Source organism: Tiliqua scincoides, chromosome 4 (assembly GCF_035046505.1).
Source record: "Tiliqua scincoides isolate rTilSci1 chromosome 4, rTilSci1.hap2, whole genome shotgun sequence".
Classification (NCBI taxonomy): Eukaryota; Metazoa; Chordata; class Lepidosauria; order Squamata; family Scincidae; genus Tiliqua; species Tiliqua scincoides.
Genome location: NC_089824.1, coordinates 118,792,915 through 118,819,787, shown reverse-complemented (window position 1 = coordinate 118,819,787; position 26,873 = coordinate 118,792,915). Strand labels below are relative to the sequence as shown.

At 43.6% G+C, this 26,873-nt stretch overlaps 1 protein-coding gene across 2 annotated transcripts in view; it reads right to left on the bottom strand.

The window, feature by feature from the left end:
* Positions 1-6,594: 6,594 nt before the first annotated feature.
* PLA2G4A (phospholipase A2 group IVA) overlaps positions 6,595-26,873 on the bottom strand; it is an 80,364-nt gene continuing 60,085 nt past the window's right edge. Inside the window, exons 15-18 of one of the 2 annotated variants that reach the window (XM_066623972.1) lie at positions 26,504-26,688; positions 21,988-22,183; positions 20,194-20,351; positions 6,595-9,160 (exon numbers count right to left, since the gene is read on the bottom strand). In XM_066623972.1, the coding sequence (XP_066480069.1) occupies positions 9,032-9,160; positions 20,194-20,351; positions 21,988-22,183; positions 26,504-26,688 (668 nt within the window). In that variant the 3' untranslated portion in view covers positions 6,595-9,031. The remainder of the gene's footprint in view (positions 9,161-20,193; positions 20,352-21,987; positions 22,184-26,503; positions 26,689-26,873) is intronic. The other variant, XM_066623973.1, reaches the window with a different exon arrangement.

The window sequence follows — 26,873 nt, the reverse complement described above, 5'->3', positions numbered from 1 at the left end:
CCCAACTGAAAGGGTTTTATCTCTATGGTAGAATGGAAGACACTATGTACTTAAAAAGTGCATGTGAGGTAATGGCCCAAATGGTAATCATGGGTAATCATTTCCCATGGCCTGGTGTAGGCAGGGGCGGATCCAATGTATGGAGGAGGCCATGATCACTACCAACTACATAGCCCAGGTCAACCAGGCAGGTAGACCTGGGCTCCTGCCTGGACTGTGAGCCACTGGGTGGAATGGGAACCCAGGTCCACCTGGATTTGGAGCCCAGATCTACCAGCTGGATAGGCCTGGGTTCCCATTCCAGCCGATCTCGTTGGCACCCCACCTACTGGGTGTTCTCCTGGCACCTGATTTTGCTCCCCAGCCCAGCGGGCACCCTTCCCTGCTGGGCTGGCAGACAGTTTGGGGGGGGGGGCCACACACAGGTGGCTGCCCCTGAGTGTAGGACTCATGTAGGAAAAGAATTGCTTTCTGTCGATTCTCATTGGCTGACCGTCTCATTTGACTGGCAAGTATAATCTTTCTAACAAGGATCAAAGTTGTGAGTTTGTTCTTGGCCAGTCAACACACAGCTAACCTGCCTAAAGCTGCTGTTGACACTCCAGTGTGACGCATGTATTTTGTGCATCCCTAGGCCATCCTTTTACTATTGCTTCCTTGACTGACTTTGTATGCTTTTTTCAGTCAACTCCTTAATTTTCTGAAGCTTGGTTGTTCTGTCTGGCAGATAATGCAACATAACCTGGACCTTCTTCTCTGGCACTGAGTGTATATACTTTGCTATATCTGTATGCTATTGGCCTGAACAGTACTTTATCTCCATAGGTGCATTAGCATCTGCTGTCATCTCTTTGGTCCACTCAGACATGATTATTATTGTCTCAAGAGGTTTGTGTTTAGGGACTACAATTGTATGATCATTGTGTTGACACATTTTCTTGGGCACACATAGAAAGGTACCTACATGTGTACTAAAACAAACACACACACAGCACAATCCTAACCAGGTCTACTCAGAAGTAACTCCTATTTTGTTCAATGGGGCAGACTCTCAGGAAAGTGTGGTTAGGATTGCAGCCAAAGGATCTTTGCCCATTGGTCATGGCACAATTAGCTGAGAATTCAAGGAAAAGAGAGAACATAGTTTGAATTTAATAATAATAATAATAATAATAATAATAATAATAATAATAATAATAATAATAAAACTTTATTTTTATCCCGCCTTTCTCCCCAAAGGGACTCAAGGCGGCTTACAACATATTAAAAACATAATTTAAAAACAAATAAAAACATATTAACACATCATAAAAAACAGCAGTCAGAGTAAAAAATAGGTAAAAAGAGCATAGAGTAGCAGCAAGTCATAAAAGAATCAGGCCTGTAAAAAATATTAAAAGATGTTAAAAAGATGTTAAAAGGCCGAGAACTCAGAAGGCCTGTTTAAACAGAAGGGTCTTCAGGCCTCGCCGAAAGGTCTCAAGAGAGGGAGCCATTCTTAAGTCAGGGGGAAGGGAGTTCCATAGCGTTAGTGCCACTACTGAGAAGGCCCTATTTCTTGCAGCCGCCCCACGTACCTCCCTAGGCGGCGGCACTTGTAAAAAGGCCTTCTCTGATGACCTAAGAGGACGAGCCGGATTGTACGGGAGCAGGCGATCTCTAAGATACCCTGGTCCAGAGCAGTATAGGGCTTTAAAGGGCAATACCAGCACCTTGAATTGGGCACGGAAACGAATAGGCAGCCAATGCAGCCGCTGGAGAAGCGGACTGACAGAGTCGAACTGCCTACCTCCAGTAACCACACGGGCCGCTGCATTCTGCACTAGTTGCAGTTTCCGAACCGTCTTCAAGGGCAGCCCCACATAAAGCGCGTTACAGTAATCTAATCTCGATGTCACAGAGGCATGGATCACCATGGCCAGGTCTGCACGATCCAAGTACGGCCACAGCTGGCGCACCAGCCGAAGCTGAGTGAAGGCCCCCCTAGCCACAGCCGCCACCTGGGAATCCAGGAGCAGCTGTGAGTTCAGGTGGACCCCCAAGCTGCAGACCTGCTCCTTCAGAGGGAGTGCAACCCCATTCAGCGCAAGCCGATAGTCCAGCACCTGCATCGAGGATTTCCGAACCAGGAGAGCCTCTGTCTTCTCCAGATTTAATTTCAGCTTGTTAGCCCCCATCCAGATCCTCACTGCCTCCAGACAGCGCTCCAGGCCCTCAACCGCCACCCTGGAGTCTGGAGGAGAGAGAGAGCTGGGTGTCATCGGCATATTGATGGCACCCCACTCCAAACCCCCGGATGACCTCTCCCAGCGGTTTCATGTAGATGTTAAATAGCATGGGGGACAGAATTGAGCCCTGTGGCACCCCGCATCTCAAGGGCCAGGGTGTCAAACAGGCATCCCCCAGCACCACCATCTGGGACCGACCCTCCAAGTAGAAGTGGAACCACCGCAAAACAGTGCCTCCAGCTCCCAACTCGGCCAATCGGCCCAGTAGGATACCATGGTCGATGGTATCGAAAGCCGCTGAGAGGTCCAGCAGGACCAACAGGGACGCACTCCCCCTGTCCAGTCCCCGGCGTAGGTCATCCACCAAGGCGGTTTCCGTCCCAAAGCCCGGCCAGAAGCCAGATTGAAGAGGATCCAGATAATCCGCTTCATCCAAGACCCTCTGGAGTTGGGACGCCACCACCCGCTCAATTACCTTGCCCAGAAACGGGATGTTGGAGACTGGCCGGTAGTTATCCAACACAGTGGAATCCAGGGAGGGCTTCTTCAGGAGGGGGCGAACCACTGCCCGTTTCAAAGTGAGTGGTAACGTCCCCTCCATCAAGGAAGAGTTGACCACCCTCCCTGTCCACTCAGCCAGCCCACCCCGGGCAGCTCTTATCAACCAAGCTGGGCAAGGGTCGAGCAGGCAGGTAGATGGCCTCACACTCCAAAGGAGTCTGTCCACATCCTCAGGCTGTACAAGCTGAAAAGAATCCCACAACACAGGACAAGCAGTTGCCAAGGGGACATCGTCAGACACTGTCAATGTGGCATCCAAGTTGTGACGAATACGATCGATTTTATCTGCAAAATGTTGCGCAAACACGTCACAGCGGCTGACCGTGTATTCCTCCTGGTCTACTGGGGGGGCCTGATGGAGGAGGCCCCGCACCACACGGAACAGCTCTGCCGGACGGTTGTCACCAGACGCAATGGTAGCAGAGAAGAACGATCTCTTCGCTGCTACCACCGCCACGGAATAGGCTCTTTCAATTTAATACACAATTTCAATACACAATTTATTGATAATAAGAGGAATCAAAATAAATGCATGTATGTATGAAAGAAAGAGAGCCACAAGTACTACTAAAGATGGTTTGATACTTATGGCAGCAGAGGAAGGGAGAAAAAAGAAATGTATGACCTTAGGCTATAATCCTATCCACACATTCCTGGGAGTCAGCCCCATTGAATATAATGGGACTTCTGAGTTAACCCATAGGATTGGGCTCTTAGTTTCCTTAGAGGAGGGAGGCAGGACATACTCTTCAGAAGCCAGTGTGTGGCTACACTTACAGGAATCAATCCCAGATTTGTTTTTTTCTTCTCTCAAAGTCCTGCCTCAGGGAAGAAATATTAATGTTCAGTCAGGCCAGTGCAATAGTTTTTTCATTAATCCCTGCGAGGGGGGGGGCATCAAAGAGGGCCATGTGGAATGGAAACAAAAATCTGTCTGAAATGCACAGCTGTAGAAAATCATGTGTTCTTGTACATCTGCCCAAACAAGGTCTTCGTCTGACCTTTCTTTCTTGTAATAAATGTCCAGTTCTTACTTACAGAAATGGTCGACTAGAAGCAGGGCTGTACCATTTCAGACTGTAGATGGGGAGTCATATAAAAAAAATGCTCCTCCAGACATAACAAAAACCATGTCTGAGCTAAACAAGCCATGGTTTGGCATTGTATTTTAATTCCGCCAGTGTTCATTTTATGGTCTTCAGGTGGACTGAATATGGCTCCTTCCTTAATGGGTCAGACCAAGACAATTGAAAGTTGTCCTACCTCACCCTCCTTGTGAAACATGGCTGTATTTCAACCCAAACCGCTATAAATTGTCTCCATTCAGAAGTACCAGACCCCAAATAAATTCTAGTTCTTTATTCTAGAACTGCATGGTCCTCCATGCATGTCACCAATTTGTCAGAGCTTAAGTGAAAATTTGGTCAAGTGGAAAAGAAGATGGTGCCCATACTACAGCAGTGACCACCTTTCCCTGCTGTGCTTTAAACAATTATCAGTGAACGAGATTATTCACCAAAGCAGACTTTGTTTGTACTTTACTTCTTGTGATGAAAAACAGGCTCTTGGGTTTAAAGCCATTTCTGCCAACATTGCATATATGCAACAGGGACCAAATGTGTAGATCTTGTGGGCTGGGCAAAAATAGGTTAAAGCAGTGTTTCTCAAACTGTGGGTCAGGACCCACTAGGTGGTTCGTGATCCAATTTCAGGTGGCTCCCCATTCATTTCAATATTTTATTTTTAATATATTAGACTTGATACTACCATGGTATATGACTTCATTTGAGAAAATGTTACAGATCTTTACTTTTAACAAACTACTATGTATATTCTTTTAACAATGATAGTAAATGGAACTTACTCCTGGGTACGTGTGAGTAGGACTGCAGCCTAGGATTGTTAAAAATGTTCCTGCTTGATGATGTAACTTTCAGTCGTGACATCACTTCCGGTGGGTCCAGATTCTCATTCTAAAAAGTGGGTCTTGGTGCTAAATGTGTGGGAACAACTGAGTTAAAGTACTGATGGAACACATCTCCCTTCTCACTCTCTCCAATCTCAAGGGTGACTGGAAGCTTAAACTTCTCTTGATGTACTGTTCATACAACCCTTTGCAAAACCTTTTTGAAACCAAAAATACCTGTCCTTTGCTATTGGAACAAGAAGGTTCACCACAGAATTTCCAACATTACATCAGAGAATATCTCACCATTCATTGCTGAACACTGTACTACCTCGATGACAAGAAAATTTTGGCTTTGGATAATCCTCTGGTCATCCTAGGATTATTGAAGATGTAGTACCAAACATAAGAGTTGTTTTCTCTGCCTCCCAATAGTATTATGGCGTCCTCACTACTCTCAAGGCCTATTACATGCAATTTATTTATAATAACAACCAGAAAAAGTGACCCACAAATATTTATCTCCCTGTATTTACACATGCTTGCAAACTGCAGGAGCACAGCTCCTTGCAGGGCAGTTAGCAGCTACACTATCTGATTTTTGAATAGGTTCAGGGCTTGCGGCATTTTAATCTTGTCATCACCTTTGGGCAATCCTCCAAAAATCAGGTTGCGACCCACGAGTGGGTCCTGACCCACAGTTTCGGAACCACTGTGCTTGCAGACATTCAAAATATGATTCTACAGCTTGCAAACCAAGCAGGCTACAAAGAGCTTGATAATAACCATGTTCAGGAGGTTTTGGCTTCACCCAGAAATGAATTAACGAAGAATTCGTGCAAGAAAATTTTGAGGAGGAGGATGTCACAGAAACCAAGTAATTTGACACAGAAACTGTCAGAATTGTTCACTGGCTAATCAGATGCACAAGAGAGCGGAAGACAGCAATTCAGACATTGGATTGTAACTTGAAGCTCAACATTCACAATGTTGCACAATGTTCTTGGCTATTACCAAGAATGAGGATTTTTTAAAAAAATCAACAAAACAAACAGTAGACAAGTCCGTCGTCATCACACAGTCTCAAGGAATGTATACAGACATCTCCCTCAGATTCTCAGATATCAACTTCTGGCAGATTCTCAGATATCAACAGTCCACTTCTCAATCCGCAGCTATGGAAATCGGTACTGAGGTTGATTTGCCTATTTGATGATGAAAGATACCCAGCTGACTCACTAAGGCCATCACCACCATTGTCTTCACAACATTGCTGGACACCAATACCAGACACAACACCTTCATAGACAACCAAGGTATTCATTGTTTGGTGAGCATTAACTAGGTAATCAGATAAAGAGTAGAGCAGGAATTGTATTTCCGTTATTCTGTACTGTACGATATCTGAATTTTCAGGTTGAATTTTGGGGTTCACTAATTGGAAATTATAACATGGGACCCTATGAGAAAAACATTTTTTGCTAAAAAGAGTGTGCCTTACAAGAAGTTTTTGTGGAACAGATGAGTTGTTTTGTGAGTTTTTTTGTGAGTTTGTTAAGCTCATTTAACAACTTATTATGTCTGCACCAAGCCATAAAGTGGAGATATTATGAGAGAAATTGAAATACATTGTATTTCATATTTTATTCTTTTAAAGTATGTAGTAGTAAGATATTACTGTTACAAATGTTGGCATATGATAATACAATACAGCTCCATAAGACACTGCAAATATCAGAAAAGGGTATATAAAATTTCATTCAATACAAAAACTAAGCAGTCATTTCATTTTTTGTACTGTATTTCATTCAATACAAAAACTAGATTAGATATATCTATTTATGTACAAAATAACTACATTAACCAAAAGCAAAATGATTGTGTTGCTTTAAAAAACCCGAAGCCTATATTCCCATTTTCAACAAATAATTTTACTATATATATTATATATATATAATGTATACTAAATATTATTAATTAATAGTATACTATATTAATATTATACTAAATATTTTCTCTCTCTCTCTCTCTCTCTCTCTCTCTAACATAAAGGCAAGTTATTTTCCTCTCCTGGTTTCATCTCGTACCAACTCAAACCAAGATAAATCTAATTAATAAATAAGATGGGGCTTTTGCTAATTTGCTGGTATTGAACAAAAATTTTAATGATGGCTGATGGAATACCTACTAAGAAAGTTCTCCCATAGGTTTTTCATCTTAAAATTGTGCTACCATTCATTGCCTATGTACTCCCCAATGCACTTGTGAGACAGTAACATGGGTGAAACGGGCCACTTTTATTAATAGGTGGTTACAAGGAGGGGAAGACCTGCAGCAAGAAAGGCATCATATGCAACCTTGTCTGTAGTGTAGGTGGCTGACTCTGAGCAACTGATTGCCTCTTCCACAGACAGGGCATTCCCCCTTCCCCCGATTCCAAGTTGCACCCCATGATAAGTAAGACAGGACCACAACTAAACATCTCAGAGACTGGATACTTTAAAGATTCTGATAGAGCAAATCTAAGGAAGAAATCCTCAGGGATACCTAACAGCACAGAAGTGTTTTTAAGAAAAATGAGGTCCAAAAGGAAGATTAACCTAAAGAGTTGATGACAGCTTATTAGAGATCACTACAAAGCTGAAGTTTATTTTCTAATTACTAGCCATAGGAAAAATACTGCTAACTAGGTCTTGGAAATATGGTATAATGTTGTGCATAAGGCCCATTTGAAACCTGAATTAATTTTCACAGATGCGGAAGGTAGGTCGATAGCAGTGCAAGTGATTTTATCTGGAATTAGAACTTTAGTAGTGGGAATTCATGCACCACATGAGTGGAGGGCTGAATTGTTTAAAGATCTGCTGGACAAAATATTGAATTACCCATATAGACAAAATGTGGGATATTCTAAAACTACCTATAATAATGTAGAATCTTCTCTTTAAGGAGGAGGGAAGGGCAAAGGTGGAAGACTTCTAGAAAGAATGGGAATAGTATCTGTATCTTTGCAAAATCACTATTATGACCTCAGTTAAAACTTCCAAGTTTAAGAGCTGTAATGTTCAGAATAAGAGAGGAATATATTGTAGTAAACATCTGAACAGTCAAATTGCACATTTGTTTATATATTAATTATGTGATGTCATAGATTTTAAACTCTGTGATTGAAAAAAACAATTGAACAAGCTGATTTTATTCTCCATGATGTCAGAGTGGATCAGAGCTTTGAGTATAAGCCCTGAATCCACAATTGGGCAATGGCATTACTGCTTTTTAACATTGAATGGAGACACACTATACATATACACACCCACACACCCATATTGAAAGGCAGGGGAGAGTGGGTTGTAACATTGTCATGAATGTAAGACAACTCAACATTATTTAAGTTATATCTACAATATATAGGCATAAGGATTTATCATACATTTAAAAAGACAACAAAACTAGAAAGTGGAAAATGGGGCTGCAGAAATAAAATGCTTTTATTAGAAAGTACTTATAAAATATGAGGCCTCCCCCTACAGCATAATCTGATGTACATCTACTCAGAAGTAAGCTCCACATTGAGTTCAGTGGACCTTAGGGCCCCATCCAAAGGTATGGGTTTTGGCGCTGGGTATTGCAAAGGTGCCATAAGGCACGTCTGCAACACCCAGAGAGGAGTGAGAGCCAGCGCTGGAGCAGAGCAAGTTGACACTGAGCCCAGAACCAGGCGGACACCACTCAGAATACAATAAGAACTCCAGGCAGCAGTGAGGGCCTTGGGGAGAGGGTGGGGGAAGAACCAGAGTAGCAGCTGGGGTGGGACTGGTGGAGCCCTGATCTGCCATATCCTATCCTCTGTGTTGAGCTGCAAAGCCTGACATGGAGGCTCTCAAGTCTGCACCAGCAAAATAGTTGGCACAGACTTGAGAAACCCCATTGTGGGGCTTGGGGTTTTCCCTGGGAAAAAGGACAAAAGTAGCATTCCCCAAAGAGACCCCCAGTGGCGCCGCTGGATGCAGTGACAGCCATTTTGGCAAACTGCACCCGGTGGCACCACAAGGGATAGGATTGGGCTGTGAGTCACAGGTAAATGTGAATAGGATTTCAGTCTAGGGAAAATGCAGTCTTATGAATTGCAACATTCTTAGCACACAATGCATGGGTGTTTGTTTGGAGAGTTGCCCAATTGTTGTATTATTGCAAACTATGGTAGATTTTTTTTTTTTAAGTGAAGTACAGATAACCAACATTCTGTTCCTAAAACGTGTTTTTCTTCACAATAAAGTCTGTTTGACCAATCCGGTTGCACTCTGCTCTGTGGAACGAAGCTTTAATTGTGAGGTCTCTATGTATGGTTGTTGCTTTGAGGCTTGTTGAAGTATCTCCTTGCCTCAACACTGCTGAGGGATACAGAGCAGCGAGATGGGTTCTGCCTTCTGTATTCAATACTGTCCATTATTGCTTGCTTGATAATCTGCAAAACAGAAGCAAAACAATGTAGACTTCAGTACTAACATTGAACATCAGTGAAGATGCATCTCCAGCTGTTCCTTCTTCCAGTAGGCATTACATTTTAAGTGGATATTAAGTGATTGTTTATGGCCTGTTTCAAGACTATTTCCCCAAGCTTGTAAATATATTGCAGAATAAACAACTGGTGAAGGACCTCAGGAGCAGATCCGATTGCTTGGTGTTTCTTTAAGACTATCATGAAAATCGGATAGTAAACATGAACTCTCAATTACTTCAAATGACAGCTGGGTTACTATATTTCCTATGGGAAGAGGATGGGGAGGTTAGAGAACAACAAGGTAAAGGCAGAGTAAGAGAAGGAATTAGGAATGGTAGCGTGATGGGATGTGATAGACGGTTTGGCACAATGAGAGGATTCAGGGATAAAGGAGCTAATAAGCAGCCCATCCTGGGGCATTCCATGTACAAATGCTTTTATGCAAATGCCCAAAGTCTCTGAGCAAAGATGGGAGAACTGGAATGTCTGGTGACTAGGGAAAACATTGACATAGTGGGCATAATGGAAACCTGGTGGAATGTGGAGAATCAGTGGGATACCACAATCCCGGGCTATAAACTCTAAAGGAGGGACAGGGAGGGGTGTGTTGGAGGTGGGGTGGCCACTTATGTTAAGGAAGGGATAGAATCCAGCAAGGTAGAAATTGAAGGGGGGTCAGACTCCACCACAGAATCTCTGTGGGTTAAATTAAAGGACCTGGGGAGCGATGTAATACTGGGGGCGTACTATCATCCTCCAGACCAGAAACCAGAAGGGGACCTTGAAATGAGGAAACAGATCAGGGAGATGACAAGGAGGGACAGGGTTGTAATCATGGTGGACTTCAATTATCCTCATACTGACTGGGTCAATTTGTGTTCTGGTCACGAAAAGGAGACCGAATTCCTTGACATGCTAAATGACTGTGCCTTAGAGCAGCTAGTCATGGAGCCCACCAGAGGACAGGTGACTCTGGATTTAATATTGTGCAGTACTCAGGACGTGGTTAGAGATGTCAATGTTACTGAGCCATTGGGGAACAGTGATCATGCTGCGATCCGTTTCGACGTGCACATCAGGAACACCGGGCAAATCTCTCACAAAAACCCTTGACTTCCGACGAGTGAACTTCCCTCAAATGAGGAGGCTGGTTAGAAGGAGGTTGAAAGGGAAGGTAAAAAGAGTCCAGTCTCCACAGAGAGCAGGGAGGTTGCTCAAATCAACATTAACAGAGGCCCAGCCAAAGTGTATACCGCAAAGGAAGAACAGCTCAACTAAGTCCAGGAGGGTGCCCACATGGCTAACCAGCCAAGTTAGAGAGGCCGTAAAGGGCAAGAAAGCTTCCTTCCATAAATGGAAGTCTTGCCCTAATGAGGAGAATTAAAAGGAACATAAACTGTGGCAAAAGAAATGTAAGAAGGTGATACGGGAGGCAAAGAGAGACAATGAGGAACACATGGCCAGCAGCATTAAGGGGAATAATAAAAGCTTCTTCAAATATGTTAGAAGCAGGAAACCAGGGAGAGAAGCGGTTGGCCCTCTGGATGGTGAGGGAGGGAAAGGGGAAATAAAAGACTTAGAGAGGGCAAAGAAATTAAATGAGTTCTTTGCATCTGTCTTCATGGCAGAAGACCTCGGGCAGATACCGCTGCCTGAACGGCCCCTCCTGACCAAGGAATTAAGTCAGTGTAAAGTCATGCACGTTGGGGCAAAAAATCAAAACTTCACATATAGGCTAATGGGTTCTGAGCTGTCTGTGACAGATCAGGAGAGAGATCATGGGGTGGTGGTGGACAGGTCGATGAAAGTGTCGACCCAATGTGCGGCGGCAGTGAAGAAGGCCAATTCTATGCTTGGGATCATTAGAAAAGGTATTGAGAACAAATCAGCTAATATTATAATGCCATTGTACAAATCGATGGTAAGGCCACACCTGGAGTATTGTGTCCAGTTCTGGTCACTGCATCTCAAAAAAGAAATGGAAAAGGTGCAAAAGAGGGCAACTAAGATGATTTCTGGGCTGGGGCACCTTCCTTATGAGGAAAGGCTATGGTGTTTGGGCCTCTTCAGCCTAGAAAAGAGGCGCCTGAGGGGGGGACATGATTGAGACATACAGTTATGCAGGGGATGGACAGAGTGGATAGAGAGATGCTCTTTACACTCTCACATAACACCAGAACCAGGGGACATCAACTAAAATTGAGTGTTGGGAGAGTTAGGACAGACAAAAGAAAATATTTCTTTACTCAGCACGTGGTTGGTCTGTGGAACTCCTTGCCACAGGATGTGGTGATGGCATCTGGCCTGGACGCCTTTAAAAGGGGATTGGAGAAGTTTCTGGAGGAAAAATCCATTACGGGTTACAGATGGGCTATGTCATGGAGGGCACCAGGATGAGGTCTCTTGTTATCAGGTGTGCTCCCTGGGGCATTTGGTGGGCCGCTGTGAGATACAAGAAGCTGGACTAGATGGGCCTATGGTCTGATCCAGTGGGGCTGTTCTTATGTTCATATAGTACTGTTGATATTATTACAACCCTTTAAATAGGTTCCACAAAGTCATCTTATCAAGTCTTTAATGCTAACCGCAAAAACTTGTCCTATGGCAGATACGATCAACATCTGTATTTTTGTATTGCTTCTCCAGTCTGGAGGAGCCAGAATTGTGTTTTGATTCACAAACCGACCCCAGAAACAAAGCAGAGGATCAAACTAAAACCTATAATGATCACAGTCTATATATCAAAGGTATATCATTTATTCTTTAACCTAAAATATAATTTGCAAACGCAAGTCAAACATTCATCAATGCAAATGGATGACGCAACTACAAAGCTCTGCACACTTAAAATGAAGCAGGAATAGAAAAACAAAGCTGCAGTTTACAAAATATCACACAAAATGCATCAGAGGTTGATAGTTGAAATTTAAATGCAGCACCATTATTAGGCTGTTGTAGAATCAAAAAAACAGCATTGAATGCTAGGATGGAGGCGCTACAAAGGTAACACAACTGTAAATAATTAATGAACAAACCACTAAGAATGGCTTATGTTTGAAGCTTAATCACTGCCAAAATGTTTCTCATCTTCTTCAATGGCTTCAGTTGTACCAACTAATATTTCTACCCCTTCAGTGTTTATTTAAACAAAGGTATATGACTTATAATAGATTATCTTGCCCAACATTCTTTTTTCCTGCATTCCATTCATCTCTTCCTTTTCAAATCCAGGAAGTCTGGAAGGAATAAGAGGAGTAGCAGTGGCCATTTATTTCTGCTAGTGCACTATGGGGTAAAGGCAATGGCAGCATTTGACACCCTGCCTCAGCAATGGGAAGATCTTGGGCTCCTCCTGCACCCATTCCATGCATGCCCACATCAGGATTATTTTGGCAGTTGCCTGGCTATATGCAAAGGGAAACATGTATCGACTGACCCATCCTCACTGGTTGCTAAGATTATCCATGATCAGTTGCATCTAGCAGTAGCAATGTGAAAAGTTCTGCCTCCCCCCCCCCCGTTTTTTTTTTTTTTCTTGCAGTAGAATCTTTGGTGGGTGTATTTATCTCACCATATTAATATACTATGCTTCAATCATACTGATTCTTTAAATGAGTTACAATAATAAAATCAGATTTAGAAGTTAATATCCTCACAATGGCAAATCTGGAATGCTAGATGTTTGTTGATGATATCCAACTGTGGTATCACATGGCTCCTAGTCTGGCTTCCCAGAAAGGGGGACAGATGTTCTTCAGAATCCTCTCCCCAGCCCACCCAGGTGGTTTTGCTGCTATTACTGCTCAGAGCAGATGTTAATCAGTGGCCTCTTGCCCTTCAAATTCTCAGAGGCAATGGCTCTGACAGCATTGGGGGGGGGCAGCGATGAATAAAACCTCTTCCCATTCCTCTCGTTGGTGTTGCTGCCTCACTAGGTCTGCAGAAATTACCGCAGGGAACTATCTCCCTTCCAGCTGAAATAGTCTTCCAAGCTTATGCTCAGCAGTCAGACGCTTTCAGTCTCTGCAGAGACTCTCCACTGTGAGGCTATCCACTTCTAAATTTGGTTTGATTACTGTGATCCACATACAGATTCCTCACTCACAGATGATATCCCCCACTGCGGCTCCTGGCATAGTCATCCCTACTATGTGAAGGAAAGTCATAGTGAGAGCTGTTAGGAGGATTTAAAAACCAGGCACCAAATACATTGTCATCACCAATGGAGATAATGTAACTAAAGGGATTTAAATAAGATACACTGCACTGGTGCTAAATTTATCCTGTTATTGGCCATTTGAAAGGTGGAGGAAATCTCACAAATGGCGCATGGCTTAACAACTTCTGGAATCTGTTAATCATAGATTATGAAATCTGCTCTCATTAACGAGAAGGTGTTATACAAAGAAGTTGCTTTTTAGAAATTGGTGCCCTTTCTTAAATGTGGGGTGGTGGATGTAGATGTACCCCTGGGGGCTGGGGATAAGAATAGGCCCTCAGTTTGGCTGTACTTGTCGTAAGAGGCGACTAAACAGCCACCGGGTAGATGGGACTCGTCAGCCTGGGAAGGCAGCTCATCTGAGAGAAGGAAAACTCTGATCCCAAACCTCCACTGCCTTGTGGCTACATCCAGTTATGGAAAAGGCTTCAGGAGTCAACCTCGAGGCAAAATCCAGAGCCGGAGTCCCTGAGGCAGTTCATGGCTGAACACAGTCACGTTCTGGCAACTCCTGCGACGCCGCTAGAACCAACCGTATTGGCCTCTGCCTTTCCAGTGGACCATTTCAGCAACGTGGAGAGGGGGGATTTGCTGCATGGGTAACAGCCTATCCTCCATGCCTACTTTACCCAGGCTTCGCGCTCTGGAGAGGACACTGTTCCAGAACCACCATTCAGAGCGTGACACCATAGTCTTTCGAGACTTAAGGATGCCAACAACAGGATGTAGATTCCATTCTAACAATGGCACCAGCTGGCAAACTTTACCTTTTCTTTCAAAAATATTACCAATTGACAGACTTGCAATAGAGCTCTTGTTATTTTTGGTATTTAATGTGCATTTGTATTTCTATTCTGTTTCGTACACTGAAAATTAAAAGTGGAAAAAGAAAATAAGCCAGCAGGTGGCATATCTGGATCACATTTAACCAGCCACCAAGTCATTCCAGCAGAAAAACACTATTTTTATGGAAATAGGTAGCAAAAACAAATATCTAATAACTAGTTCTCATATTTGCATATTCATTCTTAATATAATATCACTCAGATCTATAGCACTGAAAATCTATGCACTGGAATCAGACCCTTTGATATAATATCAGAAATATAATTAATAAAAACAGAAGAACTACCCTGCTAGATTAGGCTAAGAACCCACCTATTCCATCTTCTTGTATCTCACAGTGGCCCACCAGTTGCCTCTGGGAGCACACAGACCACAAGATACCTGCATCCTGTTGCCAATATCTTACATCTGAACTTCAGAGATGGCCTACCTCTACTACCTGGAGGTTGCATACAATATCATGATTTGTAACCTGTGATGGACTTTTCTTCCATAAATCTGTTCAATTAATACTCAAGAGGTTACAGTATATCAGTAATACAGTATAACCAATTGGATATACCCCTTCTCTTTGCTGAACTATAATTAATACGATTGCAATTTTCCCTAAACAAATTAATTTCCACATTCTACAGGGGCAATTGACCCCTTATTTTTTTGTCCAACGTTCATTAGCTAATAGTTACACATGGCAGGAAAGGATTTTATGGATATTGGTTTGATCACTGGATTTATTAGACCGGTCTTGTGGTTTCCAAACTTTCTCTTTTCCAAGTTTCCCTCATTGCGTTTCTCTTTAAATATTGTGTGGCACCTTGAAACTCTTCTGTAACACCCCTTTGAGTTCACTGTGACATCCCAGGCAGTGGTGGGATTCAAATAAATTAACAACAGGTTCTATGTCCTAATGAGCAACTCCGCTTCAATTGTTTGCCGCAAAGGAAGTTGAAAGACTACAGCTACACTCCTATACTGTACAGTGCACACTTTCCTGGGAGTACTTCTGAGTAGACAGTGATAGGATTGCACTGTAACTTTAACACGCACCCAATGTCTAAATCCAAATTGCAAGGCTGCAATTCTGTCCTCTATAGTCATACTTACAGGCCTCTGGCCACTAGTTTCCAAGGAGGATAAACATGCAGCTGAAATGGACATTTTTTTCTTGAATTCTCAAGGCAGTTGTATAATGAAATCAGGAAGGCATCAAGAAGAGGAGGTGGGAACTGCCAGGGCTCCAGGTTACCAACCTCTGGAGACACCACAGCAGCATAGCACCTTCACATCTGCACAACCAACTCCCTGCACTGGGCTTTGAGCTGGGCCACCTTCCTTCTCAGTGGGAACTTGGTGGTTTTTACCAGAGCAGTCAATGCTCTCAGCAGTCAATGCAGTCAACTGGTTCACTTTTAGTGGTGAACATCTGGTCAGCAAAAGTGCACTGAGCACATAGTCTGACACCTCATCATCAACCAAAAGCAACAACAGCATAGTAACATCTTTACATCTCCCCTTCTTTTTTGTTCTATTACAGCATTCCTCAGCATCTGCCTCTCGCCAGCTGTACCATTTTGCATGGCCCACCTCTGGGAAGTACAACTGGAAGTAACTGGAATGACTCTATCACCAGTTATTTCCATACTAAGAGGCCAGACATGATGCAAAAAACCACGGTAAGAGGCTCAGGCTACAATCCTATCCACTTTTTCCTGGTAGTAAGTCCCATTGACTATAATGGAACTTACTTCGGAGTAGACATGCATAGGATTGGGCTCCCAGGGTAGATGGGAGGGCTTTTTTGAGTGCAAGAAAAGCAGAACTGAGCCTCCTACCACTGTTTGTTGCATCGTATTGCTGGTCTCACTGCCAGGCAGTGGAGGTCTGGGGGGGGGGGCCTGCCATGAGTACCACTGGGCACCACCTCAAGTACCACTGGTGGTATGAGTACTACTGGTTGAGAAATGCTGCTCTATTGCTTTTACCACCCAGCCCCAAAAAGACTTCCAGTGAACTCTAAAGCTTCCCCCTCTAACTTCCAACTCTGCAATCCAATGCACATCTACTCAGAAGCCCAACAAGTTCAAGGGGAGTTGTTGACTTCCAGGGTTTGAGAGAGAAAAGCAGCCTTGAAGGACAGTTTCACTAATGAGCAAAAAAGTACTATGAGGAGACTGTTCTTCTAGGTTGCTTTCCAACAGGCAACAGCAGATACCCATCACTTTGGTCTACTCTAGTGGCGATTCTCCCACAAGTTTGAGGGCTGCTACTGACCAGGGAGTGCAAAGCAGGGGCCTGCAGTGGGTGGGGAGGCAGGTGAGGCAGCCCCACTGGATCAGGCCATAGGCCCATCTAGTCCAGGTTCCTGTATCTCACAGCGGCCCACCAAATGCCCCAGGGAGCACACCAGATAACAAGAGACCTCATCCTGGTGCCCTCCCTTGCATCTGGCATTCTGACATAGCCCATTTCTAAAATCAGGAGGTTGCACATACACCTCATGGCTTGTAACCCGTAATGGATTTTTCCTCCAGAAACTTGTCCAATCCCCTTTTAAAGGCATCCAGACCAGACGTCATCACCACATCCTGTGGCAAGGAGTTCCACAGACCAACCACACTCTGAGTAAAGAAATATTTTCTTTTGTCGGTTCTAACTCTCCCAACACTCAATTTTAGTGGATGTCCCCTGGTTCTGGTGTTTTGTGCAAGTGTAAAGAGCATCTCTCTATCCACTCTGTCCATCCCCTGCGTAATTTTGTATGTCTCAATCATGTCCCCCCTCAGGCGTCTCTTTTCTAGGCTGAAGAGGCCCAAATGCCTAGCCTTTCCTCATAAGGAAGGTGCCCCAGCCCAGTAATTAGCTTAGTCCAGGAGTTGGCAACCCATCTGCTCTGGGCAGCAGCAGCAGGAGGCGCGCAGCTGCAGAGCTGCACCTGCACTTCACAGGGGAAGGCAAGTCTTCCCTTGGCTCCTCTCACTGGGGACCTTGAGCCCATCCAAGTTGGAGAAGTGTGCCGGGGAGACATAAGCGATCTTCAGTCCCTTCCTGTGTGAGAGATGGGGGGGGGGGGGTTTGATGTCTCTTAGGGGCAAAAAGTCTTCTGGGGAGAGCCACTGGTGGGGTGAGAGAGACTGGGAGGCCACTGGGAGACTGACCCTCTTGCCTGGATCAAAGGTGGAGGAGGAGCTCCAAAAACTTCTGCAGTCTGGAGCTGGAAGGAGGAGGTGCCCCTTGGAGGTCCTGGGGCTGCGTTTCATTCTCCTCCAGACTGACAATGCAATGCTAGGCATGTCTACTCAGAAGTAAGCCCCATTGTGTTCAATGGGGCCTACTCCCAGGAAAGTGTGGATAGGATCACAGCCTCAGTGACGAAGATGAGATGCTTCCTTCTTCGCCTTCTGACTGACAGTGTCTACTCAGAGGTAAGTCCCACTGTATTCAATGGGGCTTACTCCCAGGAAAGTGTGGCAGAGTTTGCCACACTTTCCTGGGAGTAAGCCCCATTGAACACAATGGAACTTACCTCTATGTAGGCACTGAGCAAAATCCTAACCAGGTCTACTCAGAAGTAACTCCTATTTTGTTCAATGGGGCTTACTCTCAGTAAAGTGTGGTTAGGATTGCAGCCACTGTCAATCAGAATGTGAAGAAGGAAGCATCTCATTTTCGTCACTGAGGCTGCAATCCTCAGGGCGCTGGACGGGCAGCTGAACTGCTCCTCGTCAGCGAGGCAGCATGCTGGCACTGAACTGAAGTCCTCCTCAGCAAGGCTGCATGCTGACTGCTCCTGTTGCCCTCGTTAGCGGGAGGGGACACATGGCGGCAGGGGGGGCTCGCCCTCAGGGGCAGCGGGGGCTCTTTGAGCGGGAGCGGCTCCAGCGCCCCCTCTTCCTCCCGCGCCCCCGACCCACCGGGAAAGCTGAGCCAGCTAGCTCAGCCAGGGAGGACAGGCGCGGGGCGGGCAGCTGCTCCTGTTTCCCTCGTTAGCGGGTGGGGACACATGGCAGCGGGGGGGGGCTCGCCCTCGGGGGCAGCAGGGGCTCTTTGGGCTCCAGTGCCCTCCTCTTCCTCCCGTGCCCCCGACTCACCGGGAGTGCTGAGCCTAGCCGGGGAGGAGAGGCACGTGGCGAGCAGTTGAACTGCTCCTCATCAGCGAGGCTGCACGCTGGCCGTTCGCACCCTCTCCTGCATTCTCCGCGCAGTCGCAGGAGGGTCATAGCTGCGCGTGCGCTCCCCAGCCAACAACCGGTTCTCCGAACCAAGAGGTGAACTAGGAAGCGGTACTATAGAACTGCCGCAAACCGGCTCAATCCCATCACTGATCCCAGGGCACCCAGTTTGAAAATCAAGGCCTAGTCTATCTGGCCTAAAGTATAATGCATTTTTTCTTCACATCCTGAGCTCAGCAAAAAGGTTTCCCAAGGAGCCAGAAGCAATGGTGAACTAAAGAGGCAACAGTGCAAGTACAGCACAAGAGACCTGTATGAGAAAGCTAGGTCTCTCTAGGATGCTCTAATGATTCAACTAACCCAGCCACAACATAAAAACAAACTTGTCTTACCCTAATCCTACTGTTTCAACCCTGAAGCCTGAAAACAGGAGGGATACAACTTTAACCCACTGTTGCCCAGCCCATTTGATCCCTGTTGCACATACGCAAGGTTGGGCAGAAATTCAATATACTTATATCTGTCGATTTATGTAGGGATGGATTATGCCCTATATTTCCTAACACCCAGTGCAAATGTCCCTCATACAGATTCTGCTCTAGCCGATGGAAGGCATTCACACTTTGGGATGATGGATGTAGGGGGGAAAAATGTTAAAAGCCTTTTTAGAAGGAAGCTCTTGAAAAGCAATCAACAGCAAAGACATTTGAGCCTAAATAGTTTTCCTTTGGCAAGAGAGCAAAAATGTATTTGCTTAATCTGTGTGGCTCCAAAAACACTCTGCAAAGTTCCCTTTTCTTTGAAAAACAAATATAATGTTCAACAGTTTATCTGGAGTTTATTCAGGAAGAAATACACATGAACATAGTTGCTGAAGCTCTCAATTCCTGAGCCTGACAACCAAAGAAACCAACAAAAAGAGAATACCTTTGATTCAAATGTATGACTGAGCTACAGAATGATCAAGATAAAACAGTGAACAATACAAGATGTATTTCAAAACCTAAAACATGGATATAAGACTTAAATCAAACATTCTCATAAACAGGGATGGCGACAGAGGAAGACCAGTTAGGGTACTGGCCAAGAGGCCACAACCATCAGCAGGTCACACAAGGCCAAGCTAACTCCTGAACTATCAGTACTGGTGGCAGTGGTAGTACCAATGCATCTTCAGGGAGCACATGAGGGAACACCACAGGTGACCCAGTGAAGTGTGGAGCTCCAGGGTCCCCATCAACCTGACACAGCACTGAACAGAAGTACACATATCACTCAAAGACAAAGCCCCAGTTTATATGCATCACTATTTTTAGGCTGGCATATAAACAGCTTCAAGTGCTGAATGATGGCGGTTCAACAACAGAAAATAATTAATAAAGCTGAGAAGTTTAGAAGCTTAATCACTGCCCACCATGTTTTGACCTCTAGCCTTCCCCTGTGGCTTCGGTTTCACAAACTAATGTTTCTGTCCCCCAGACCATCCTGAGAGGTATAATTTAGAGCTGTAGCCAAATACTTTCCAAGTTAATAACCAACTTTTACTAAACCTAACAAAACAGGATTACTGAATGAGACATTTCTATTTGGACATTATACTAATTCTATTTCCTTTGTGAACCACAAATGAAAAGCGGAGCTTTTGAAATCCATTATTGTTTGTTTCGGAGTTGAGATACCATACCCCTCAAGATCTCTTTCACCAGGACAAAGCATCTAAAGCCCTTTTGAGTTAATCAAAGCAAGTTGCCTATTATACCTACATCTAAGTTGTTCAGGGTATTGAACTCCATCAGATCATGCAGCCTCTTGAAAGCCTCATTTGAATATTGGAAGTTGAAGGTGGAGAATGGCGTATTGGGATCATCAAAAATGTCAAAGTCAGCAAAGTCCTTTTCTTCTTGAGTTTCTCTTGGAACACCTACAAGCCCAAAGAAGTTTAAAGACAAAAACAGTCTAGTAGCTGGAAGAAAAATATTTGTTCTTAGTATCTATTTAGCAGCAGTCATTTGAATTTAGCAGAAAATTGAATTGGAGAAAGGGATCTGTTTTTGCTTTTAATTCATGTGTACCGATAGCCTCCTTGGGCATTTGCTTTGACATGAGAAAGAGAGGATATAAATGCTTGAAATAATGAAAGAATAAATAAATGACGCCAATTGTTGCATATAGACTGAACTTCTGTAACACATTTTAACATGGTGGCTGCTTCTGAAGACTGTTCAGAAACTCCAGCTGGTACAAAACCCTGCTGCATCACTTCTGACAAGTGCAGGTTTCTTAGAACACATTACTCCACAGGATAAGTTGTATCAAATGCACTGGATATTTGTCCATTTCTAAGTGCATCTCAAAGTGGAGATTATGTTCTCAATAGTTTAAGATCAGAATACCTGACAGACTGCCCTCCCTGCATTTCAATCATTATGCCCAGTCTCTTAGCCCATTTGCTAAAATAATCTGTTGAGACCCTTTTGAGTGCCCTGCCACCTTCTGAAGTTCAGTTGTCAACAAAAGACAAGCAAAGGGAGGGCACCAAGGGAGGGCACCAGGATGAGGTCTCTTGTTATCTGGTGTGCTCCCTGGGGCATTTGGTCGGCCGCTGTGAGATACAGGAAGCTGGACTAGATGGGCCTATGGCCTGATCCAGTGGGGCTGTTCTTATGTTCTTCAGTCAGTCTGCCTACTCTCTTTGGTTGCTCTGGCTCCTGATTGGTTATCTTATATATTATTCTATAGGATGTTATCGTTGTATATTGCTAAAGTTTCCATTGTTATAATTAATTCAGCTCTTCCGTTTGGAAGTGCAAAGGCAAGCTGAAAGATTACAACTAAATACATAAACAGGTGCAAAGAGAAGCTCTCTCTCTCTCTCTCTCTCTCTCTCTCACACACACACACACACTCTCACACACACTCTCACACACACACAAGACTAGTGGCAGTCTGCTGGTATTCATTTGCATCTTTTTAGATTGTGAGCCCTTTTGGGACAGGGAGCCATTTACGTTATTTGATTTTTCTCTGTAAACCGCTTTGTGAACTTTTAGTTGAAAAGCGGTATATAAATACTGTTGATTGATTGATTGATTGATTGATTGAATCCTACTGCAGATAAAATGCAGTCCATGTCTGGTCTCTTTCAAAAGCACAGCAAAGCCTTTGTGCTTGGACCAGTCATTGGGATTCAAAATGAGAGCAGGGAAATTTCACTGAACTTGCTGAAATGTTGTTTTGATACGTGTTTTAGATTTGCTATCTGCCTCATGACTTCAAGACAGGCTAGAAATTTAAATTCATAAAGAGATGGAAGAACAAAAATTCACTGTCCATTCAAAAGGTTTTTTCAACATGTTTCAAATAAAGCAGTTGCTACAAAGAAGTCCCTCGCCCCCAATCCTCCAAAGGACAAAACAATCCACAAGGGTACACTGCACTGGACAAAAAGTATAACCATAATTAAACAGACACACAGAAAAAAGTCTAACTATATGCAATTAAAATATGCAGATAATGCAGAATTATATTTCTTTTGTGGTATTTTTTTGCCTACTAACCTGGCTTTTTGTAATCTCTGAAGTTGATATTGGCCAGAACAAAGTGGATAATTGTTGGACAATCTATATCTGAAGCAGGATTCTTGGGCCTGAAGACATAACACTCTTTTAAGCCCTCACGATCAAATACGTATGGGTCTATTTTGGGGAAAGGAAGGTTGTTCATTTTGGCCCATTTTTCAGCAAGCAAAATTTCCTAGGAAGAAAGCAAAAGTTTGTACTTTCAAAGAAAACAGGTGTAAGGAAAAGGGATGTTTGGGATGAACAGAGATAGCATTAAATATGGTCATCTTGGTTTCTGCATGTTGGAGGCAAAACAACAGATGACAATCTATTGAACATGCTTGTAGCAAGATAATGGGCCAGTCCACAGTCTAACCTGTCAGGATCATGGGTAAAACACTATGCATTCAGGTTTACAGGCCTCCAAATGGAGATATCACAAGTTCTCTTGTGTTCTTGGTGGAAGGAAATGGGTCCCCATGGTTCCTCTAATAGGAAAGAGTAGGGGTTTGACTGCACAAGCGGATAAAGCAATGATAGTGTTGGAAGGAAATAATGCCAAATGGTTCATGAAGATCCAAGATACCTAGAAAGAGGCACAGAGGAACAGGGTTAGTGGTCACGCTTAGCCAGACTGTGGGGACTTGTTTCATCTAAAACTTTATTAGGATTTAAAATGTCCCCCTTTGATCATTTTTTGGGAGAACATTACAGAAGAATTGAGGCATTGTTTGATTCATAAAATAATCCCTGATTAGCTAGAATCAATCTTGTGACAAGGTCAGGAAGCACTGCCTTCACTGCAATGGTTTGGGTTTACCCTTGGTCATATCAGTTCATTGCCAAGACTGACTTGTTGTCTCCACAGTATTATGAGGAGCCAACCACAGCACAGCAAGTACATGAATCCTGATTTGCAGCAATCACTCAAGGGGGAATGAAACAAAGAAAAAAGCCACCCAAGCAGCAGCAAAGTAGAAAAGAGTGGTGGTTCATAAAAACAAAAAAGTTTAGGATTTTGGGGTCCCCAAAAATCACTATTTCTGAGGTAAGAATCAAGCTTGGAGAAAATTTGACTCATCCTTGGTATCTATGTAAAGGAAAAAAAGGGAGTGGGAAATAAAAGGACACCAACTATGCCAACCAAGGGCTGAATTCCCATTCCAAGATAACACAACCAAGGGACATGTGATACCCCCTTTTATACCAACATTGCCAGGGGAGTGCTGGACCCCCTCACCTTACTCACTTCATCCAAAATGGGTATGGCTGCTATTAACATTTTAATCACAGATCTGCCACACTACATATAATCAGGCCCTTAATTCATTGTGCCTGCAGGCACCTTCTATTTGTGGCACATAAATGCATGGGAGGAACTCTAGTTCCGTGCAACTCCAAGTTCATAAGTGTGCTCATGTGGGGAATCTAAGGAATACCTTTTGACTTGCAAGAGCAAAGCCTGTGAGTTGAAAAACAACATCTCACACTCGCCACGCTTGCTATTGCAAAGCAAAACAACAATTCTCTTGGACAACAGCTTAATAAACAGAACAACCCACCAGTGCTTACAACTCAAGGGCTTCTGTGTGGGAGAGTACAGAAGGTCAGGTTATCAGTAGGAGTCTATTATTTACATAACATTATGAGACAGGAGCTTCATGTTTTGCAAGTCTGATGACTAAAAGATCAAAAAGCAAAGGGTGTGAGATAATGGAGAATTAAGGCAGTTACTGTCTGCTGTTCTCAGTCTCTAGAAAAAAAAGCAGTTTTTTTTTCATTTCAAACTGCAAACAATTCTCAGGATGTTTAAATGAGCTATATTGCATGTGTATTGTATTTTATGTCAGCGATAAATTATGTTTGCCAATACTTGGGCAAGGAGCCCAAGCGCAATGCCATTTGATTTACACTTCTGGGTTCAAATGGAACATGACTTTTTGGGTAATGACTAAGGAACAAGAGTTCTGGAACAGAGCAAATGTCCCCAGTTGTTTCGTGTCTGTCACCCAAATATCGCTTTTTACTGCAGCACAGAAATTAAAGCTGTCTGTCAACTGGACGTTTTCTCAAGGCAAAACCAAGGCTAAAGACAGGGATGAAGAAGGGTAAAGACATTAGCCCAGGGTCGGGCACAGGGGTCAGCAACCTTCTTCTGCATAGGTTCCAGGTATTGAGTCCATCAATAGGAAGAACACATGCATATTTGATACATATGTGTGGACCTCCTAATTAAGCCATAAAGCTAAGAAAAAAGTGATGGACACAGCATGGAGAGATCTATACCCAGACAGAGAATGACACTAGAAGCAAGCTTCTGCCCTTGGTCTCTCTTCACTGTAAGCCAGAGATAGAATTACAAGCTTGAATTATTTTTTACCACCACTGGATGGGTGAGTATATCTTTTTTGCGACTATGGGTCAGATTATTTTGGGCAGCAGGCCAGATCCGGCCCATGGGCTCTAGGTTGCCTATCCCGGTGCAGCATATTCTGCAACATCTTGTTCATCGTAATGTTCTGCATTCCCCCCTCTTGAACAGCTACTACAGAAACTTGATTTTTGTCCAATGACATTCTTATTGGACAAATTCTTACTTGTTCTAATATACCTCATTTTCCATGGTCCTTATATAGGTGGAGGGATAAAAAAGTTTGAGGTGCAATAATGGTTGAGTCTATTCCCAAGGTAGCTTCAAAACGGGGAGTGACTGACTCCTGAAATTTAGCAGTATTAGCTGGGCTATCTTTGAATTCCACAACTCCTGCTCTTTATTTAGTATGAGCCCACTAGAGATCTTGGCTTGACTGCAGTTCTGAAAGACTTATTTCACTGCCAAGATAAGCAACTGAGAGGGTCATTAATTGAAGGCGAGTGAATCTCTATAAAACAAAAAGAGAAACTCCCCTATATCAAAATAGTTGTTCTGTAGTTCTGGAAATTACATTGGCGTTTGCGGCTTGCGTCCCAGTTTTTAAATTCTTTCCATGTCCACTTAGTGCTTTGGCTTAGTCCCAAGAATCTGTTGTATCATCTTTGTGTCAACCTCCATCTTAAAACAATAAACTTAGATCTTTCCAATGCCGTCTCTGGTGATGCTGAAGATTCCACTGCACCATGAACTCAGTGAATGATCTCAGTTGCCACAAACGAAGGAACTGTACAACACTATGACCCAATACCTTCCTCTGTCCCTCTTGCACAAGGATACAAACCATGGTAAAGAAGAGAGTCAGTTGAGATTCAACAATATGGGGGTAGAAGGAACAAAGGAAGCAAATATCAACGGACATAATTTTTGCTCTGTGGTGTAAAAATAATTGCCGATATTACCATTGGTGCAGAAGGAAGGAAGGAAAAGAAAAGGAAGAGGGAATGTGAGTGCAAGAAGGGAGAAGACAACTCTGATCTCCTAGTCATGGTCAGTAATATTATGTTTGCACTGGGCCTACATTTTGTTTTCATTACACCATCCTTGTACCTTAGATGACAGATGAGTACTCAAGGTGAAGGGAATACATAACAGATACCTAAAAGAATTTCTCTAGCTCAAGCAAAAGGCTGGGTGAGAAATAAGCTTTACTGTTTGAACAAATGACATATGCACCTTACCTTTATGCGCTTGTGAGGTATTTACTAGAGCAGCGGTTCCCAGACTGTGAGACCTGGCTCCATGGGGCATTACGGTTAATGCTCAGGGGCATCCCAGGGCACATTGCCTGAGCCAAGTGTCATACGGTGCAATAACCCCTTATGTCAGTGTTTTCCAGCACTGGCATAGCAGTGCCCATGTGACATGTGCTGCATCCTGCAGTTGGGTGTCACTCATGGAGGCCTCCTCAAAATAAGGGAATGTTTTGGTCCCTTAGCTCAGAGCTGCATTGCCCTTATGTCAGTGCTGGAAAGTGCTTATGTAAGTGCTGGAAAACACTGACAGAAGGAGTTAGGATTGTGCCCATAGTCTCTCTGCCATAACACCAAAGATGGTGAAGCAGAGGTGAGGTGAGGCTCGGTAGGCAGAGCTCCATGTGAGAGGTTTTTGCTGCATGAAAAGTCCACCCACCCACCCCAAGCTCTAACCAGTTTTCAAGGTCTTGCAACCCAGAAGTAAGTGGCGGTGACATCATTATATTCTTGTGTCCCGCATCATCACCAATTATATCTGAGTTCTGTGACAAGCTCTGTGTCGGCAGCACAGAGGGTGCTGCAATGCTGGTAAGTTTGGGGACCACTGTGCTAGAAGCATGTCTAATATATGAGTAAACCTATAGCATTTACAAGAGTACAAACCTAAAGCATCTGAACATGTGTACATTAAGAGCTATTTTCTGTTCAATTCATGGTAAAGATGTCCACTTAACATTTGCAGGTGATCATTCCTCACCATCTTCTTATATGGCAGAATGTATTTTGTTTGATAGATATCTCTAATGCTCACAAAAGGTATCTTTGAAACTGAAATTATGTTTACTTAAATTTAGGTTTCTGCATCACATTGGCCAGAATTACTTACCTTAAAAGGAGGACTGGAATCACTGGGACGTGCAGAAAAGTCAAATGAGATGATAAGGTCAACCCCACGCTGCGGTCTTAAAATGAGTGGGTATGGCAGGTTAAATGTGAGTCCACTATCCACAACGTGAATCTTTTTGCTTTTCACATCCAGTGGCTCGTAGATCCTTTCAAATTCATCAGGATCTGGTAGCAGCGAAACAAATAGGGTCAGTTGCCAATGAACGTATTCAAAGCAGATTCACAAGCTAGAAAAACCAATTTAGCTAACTGAAATGCAAAGACCCTAGTATTAAGCAATTACAACAAATTTTCGTGTATTTACCATAAGCCCAACATGGTTTATCTATGTATTCTCTCTACATTCATTA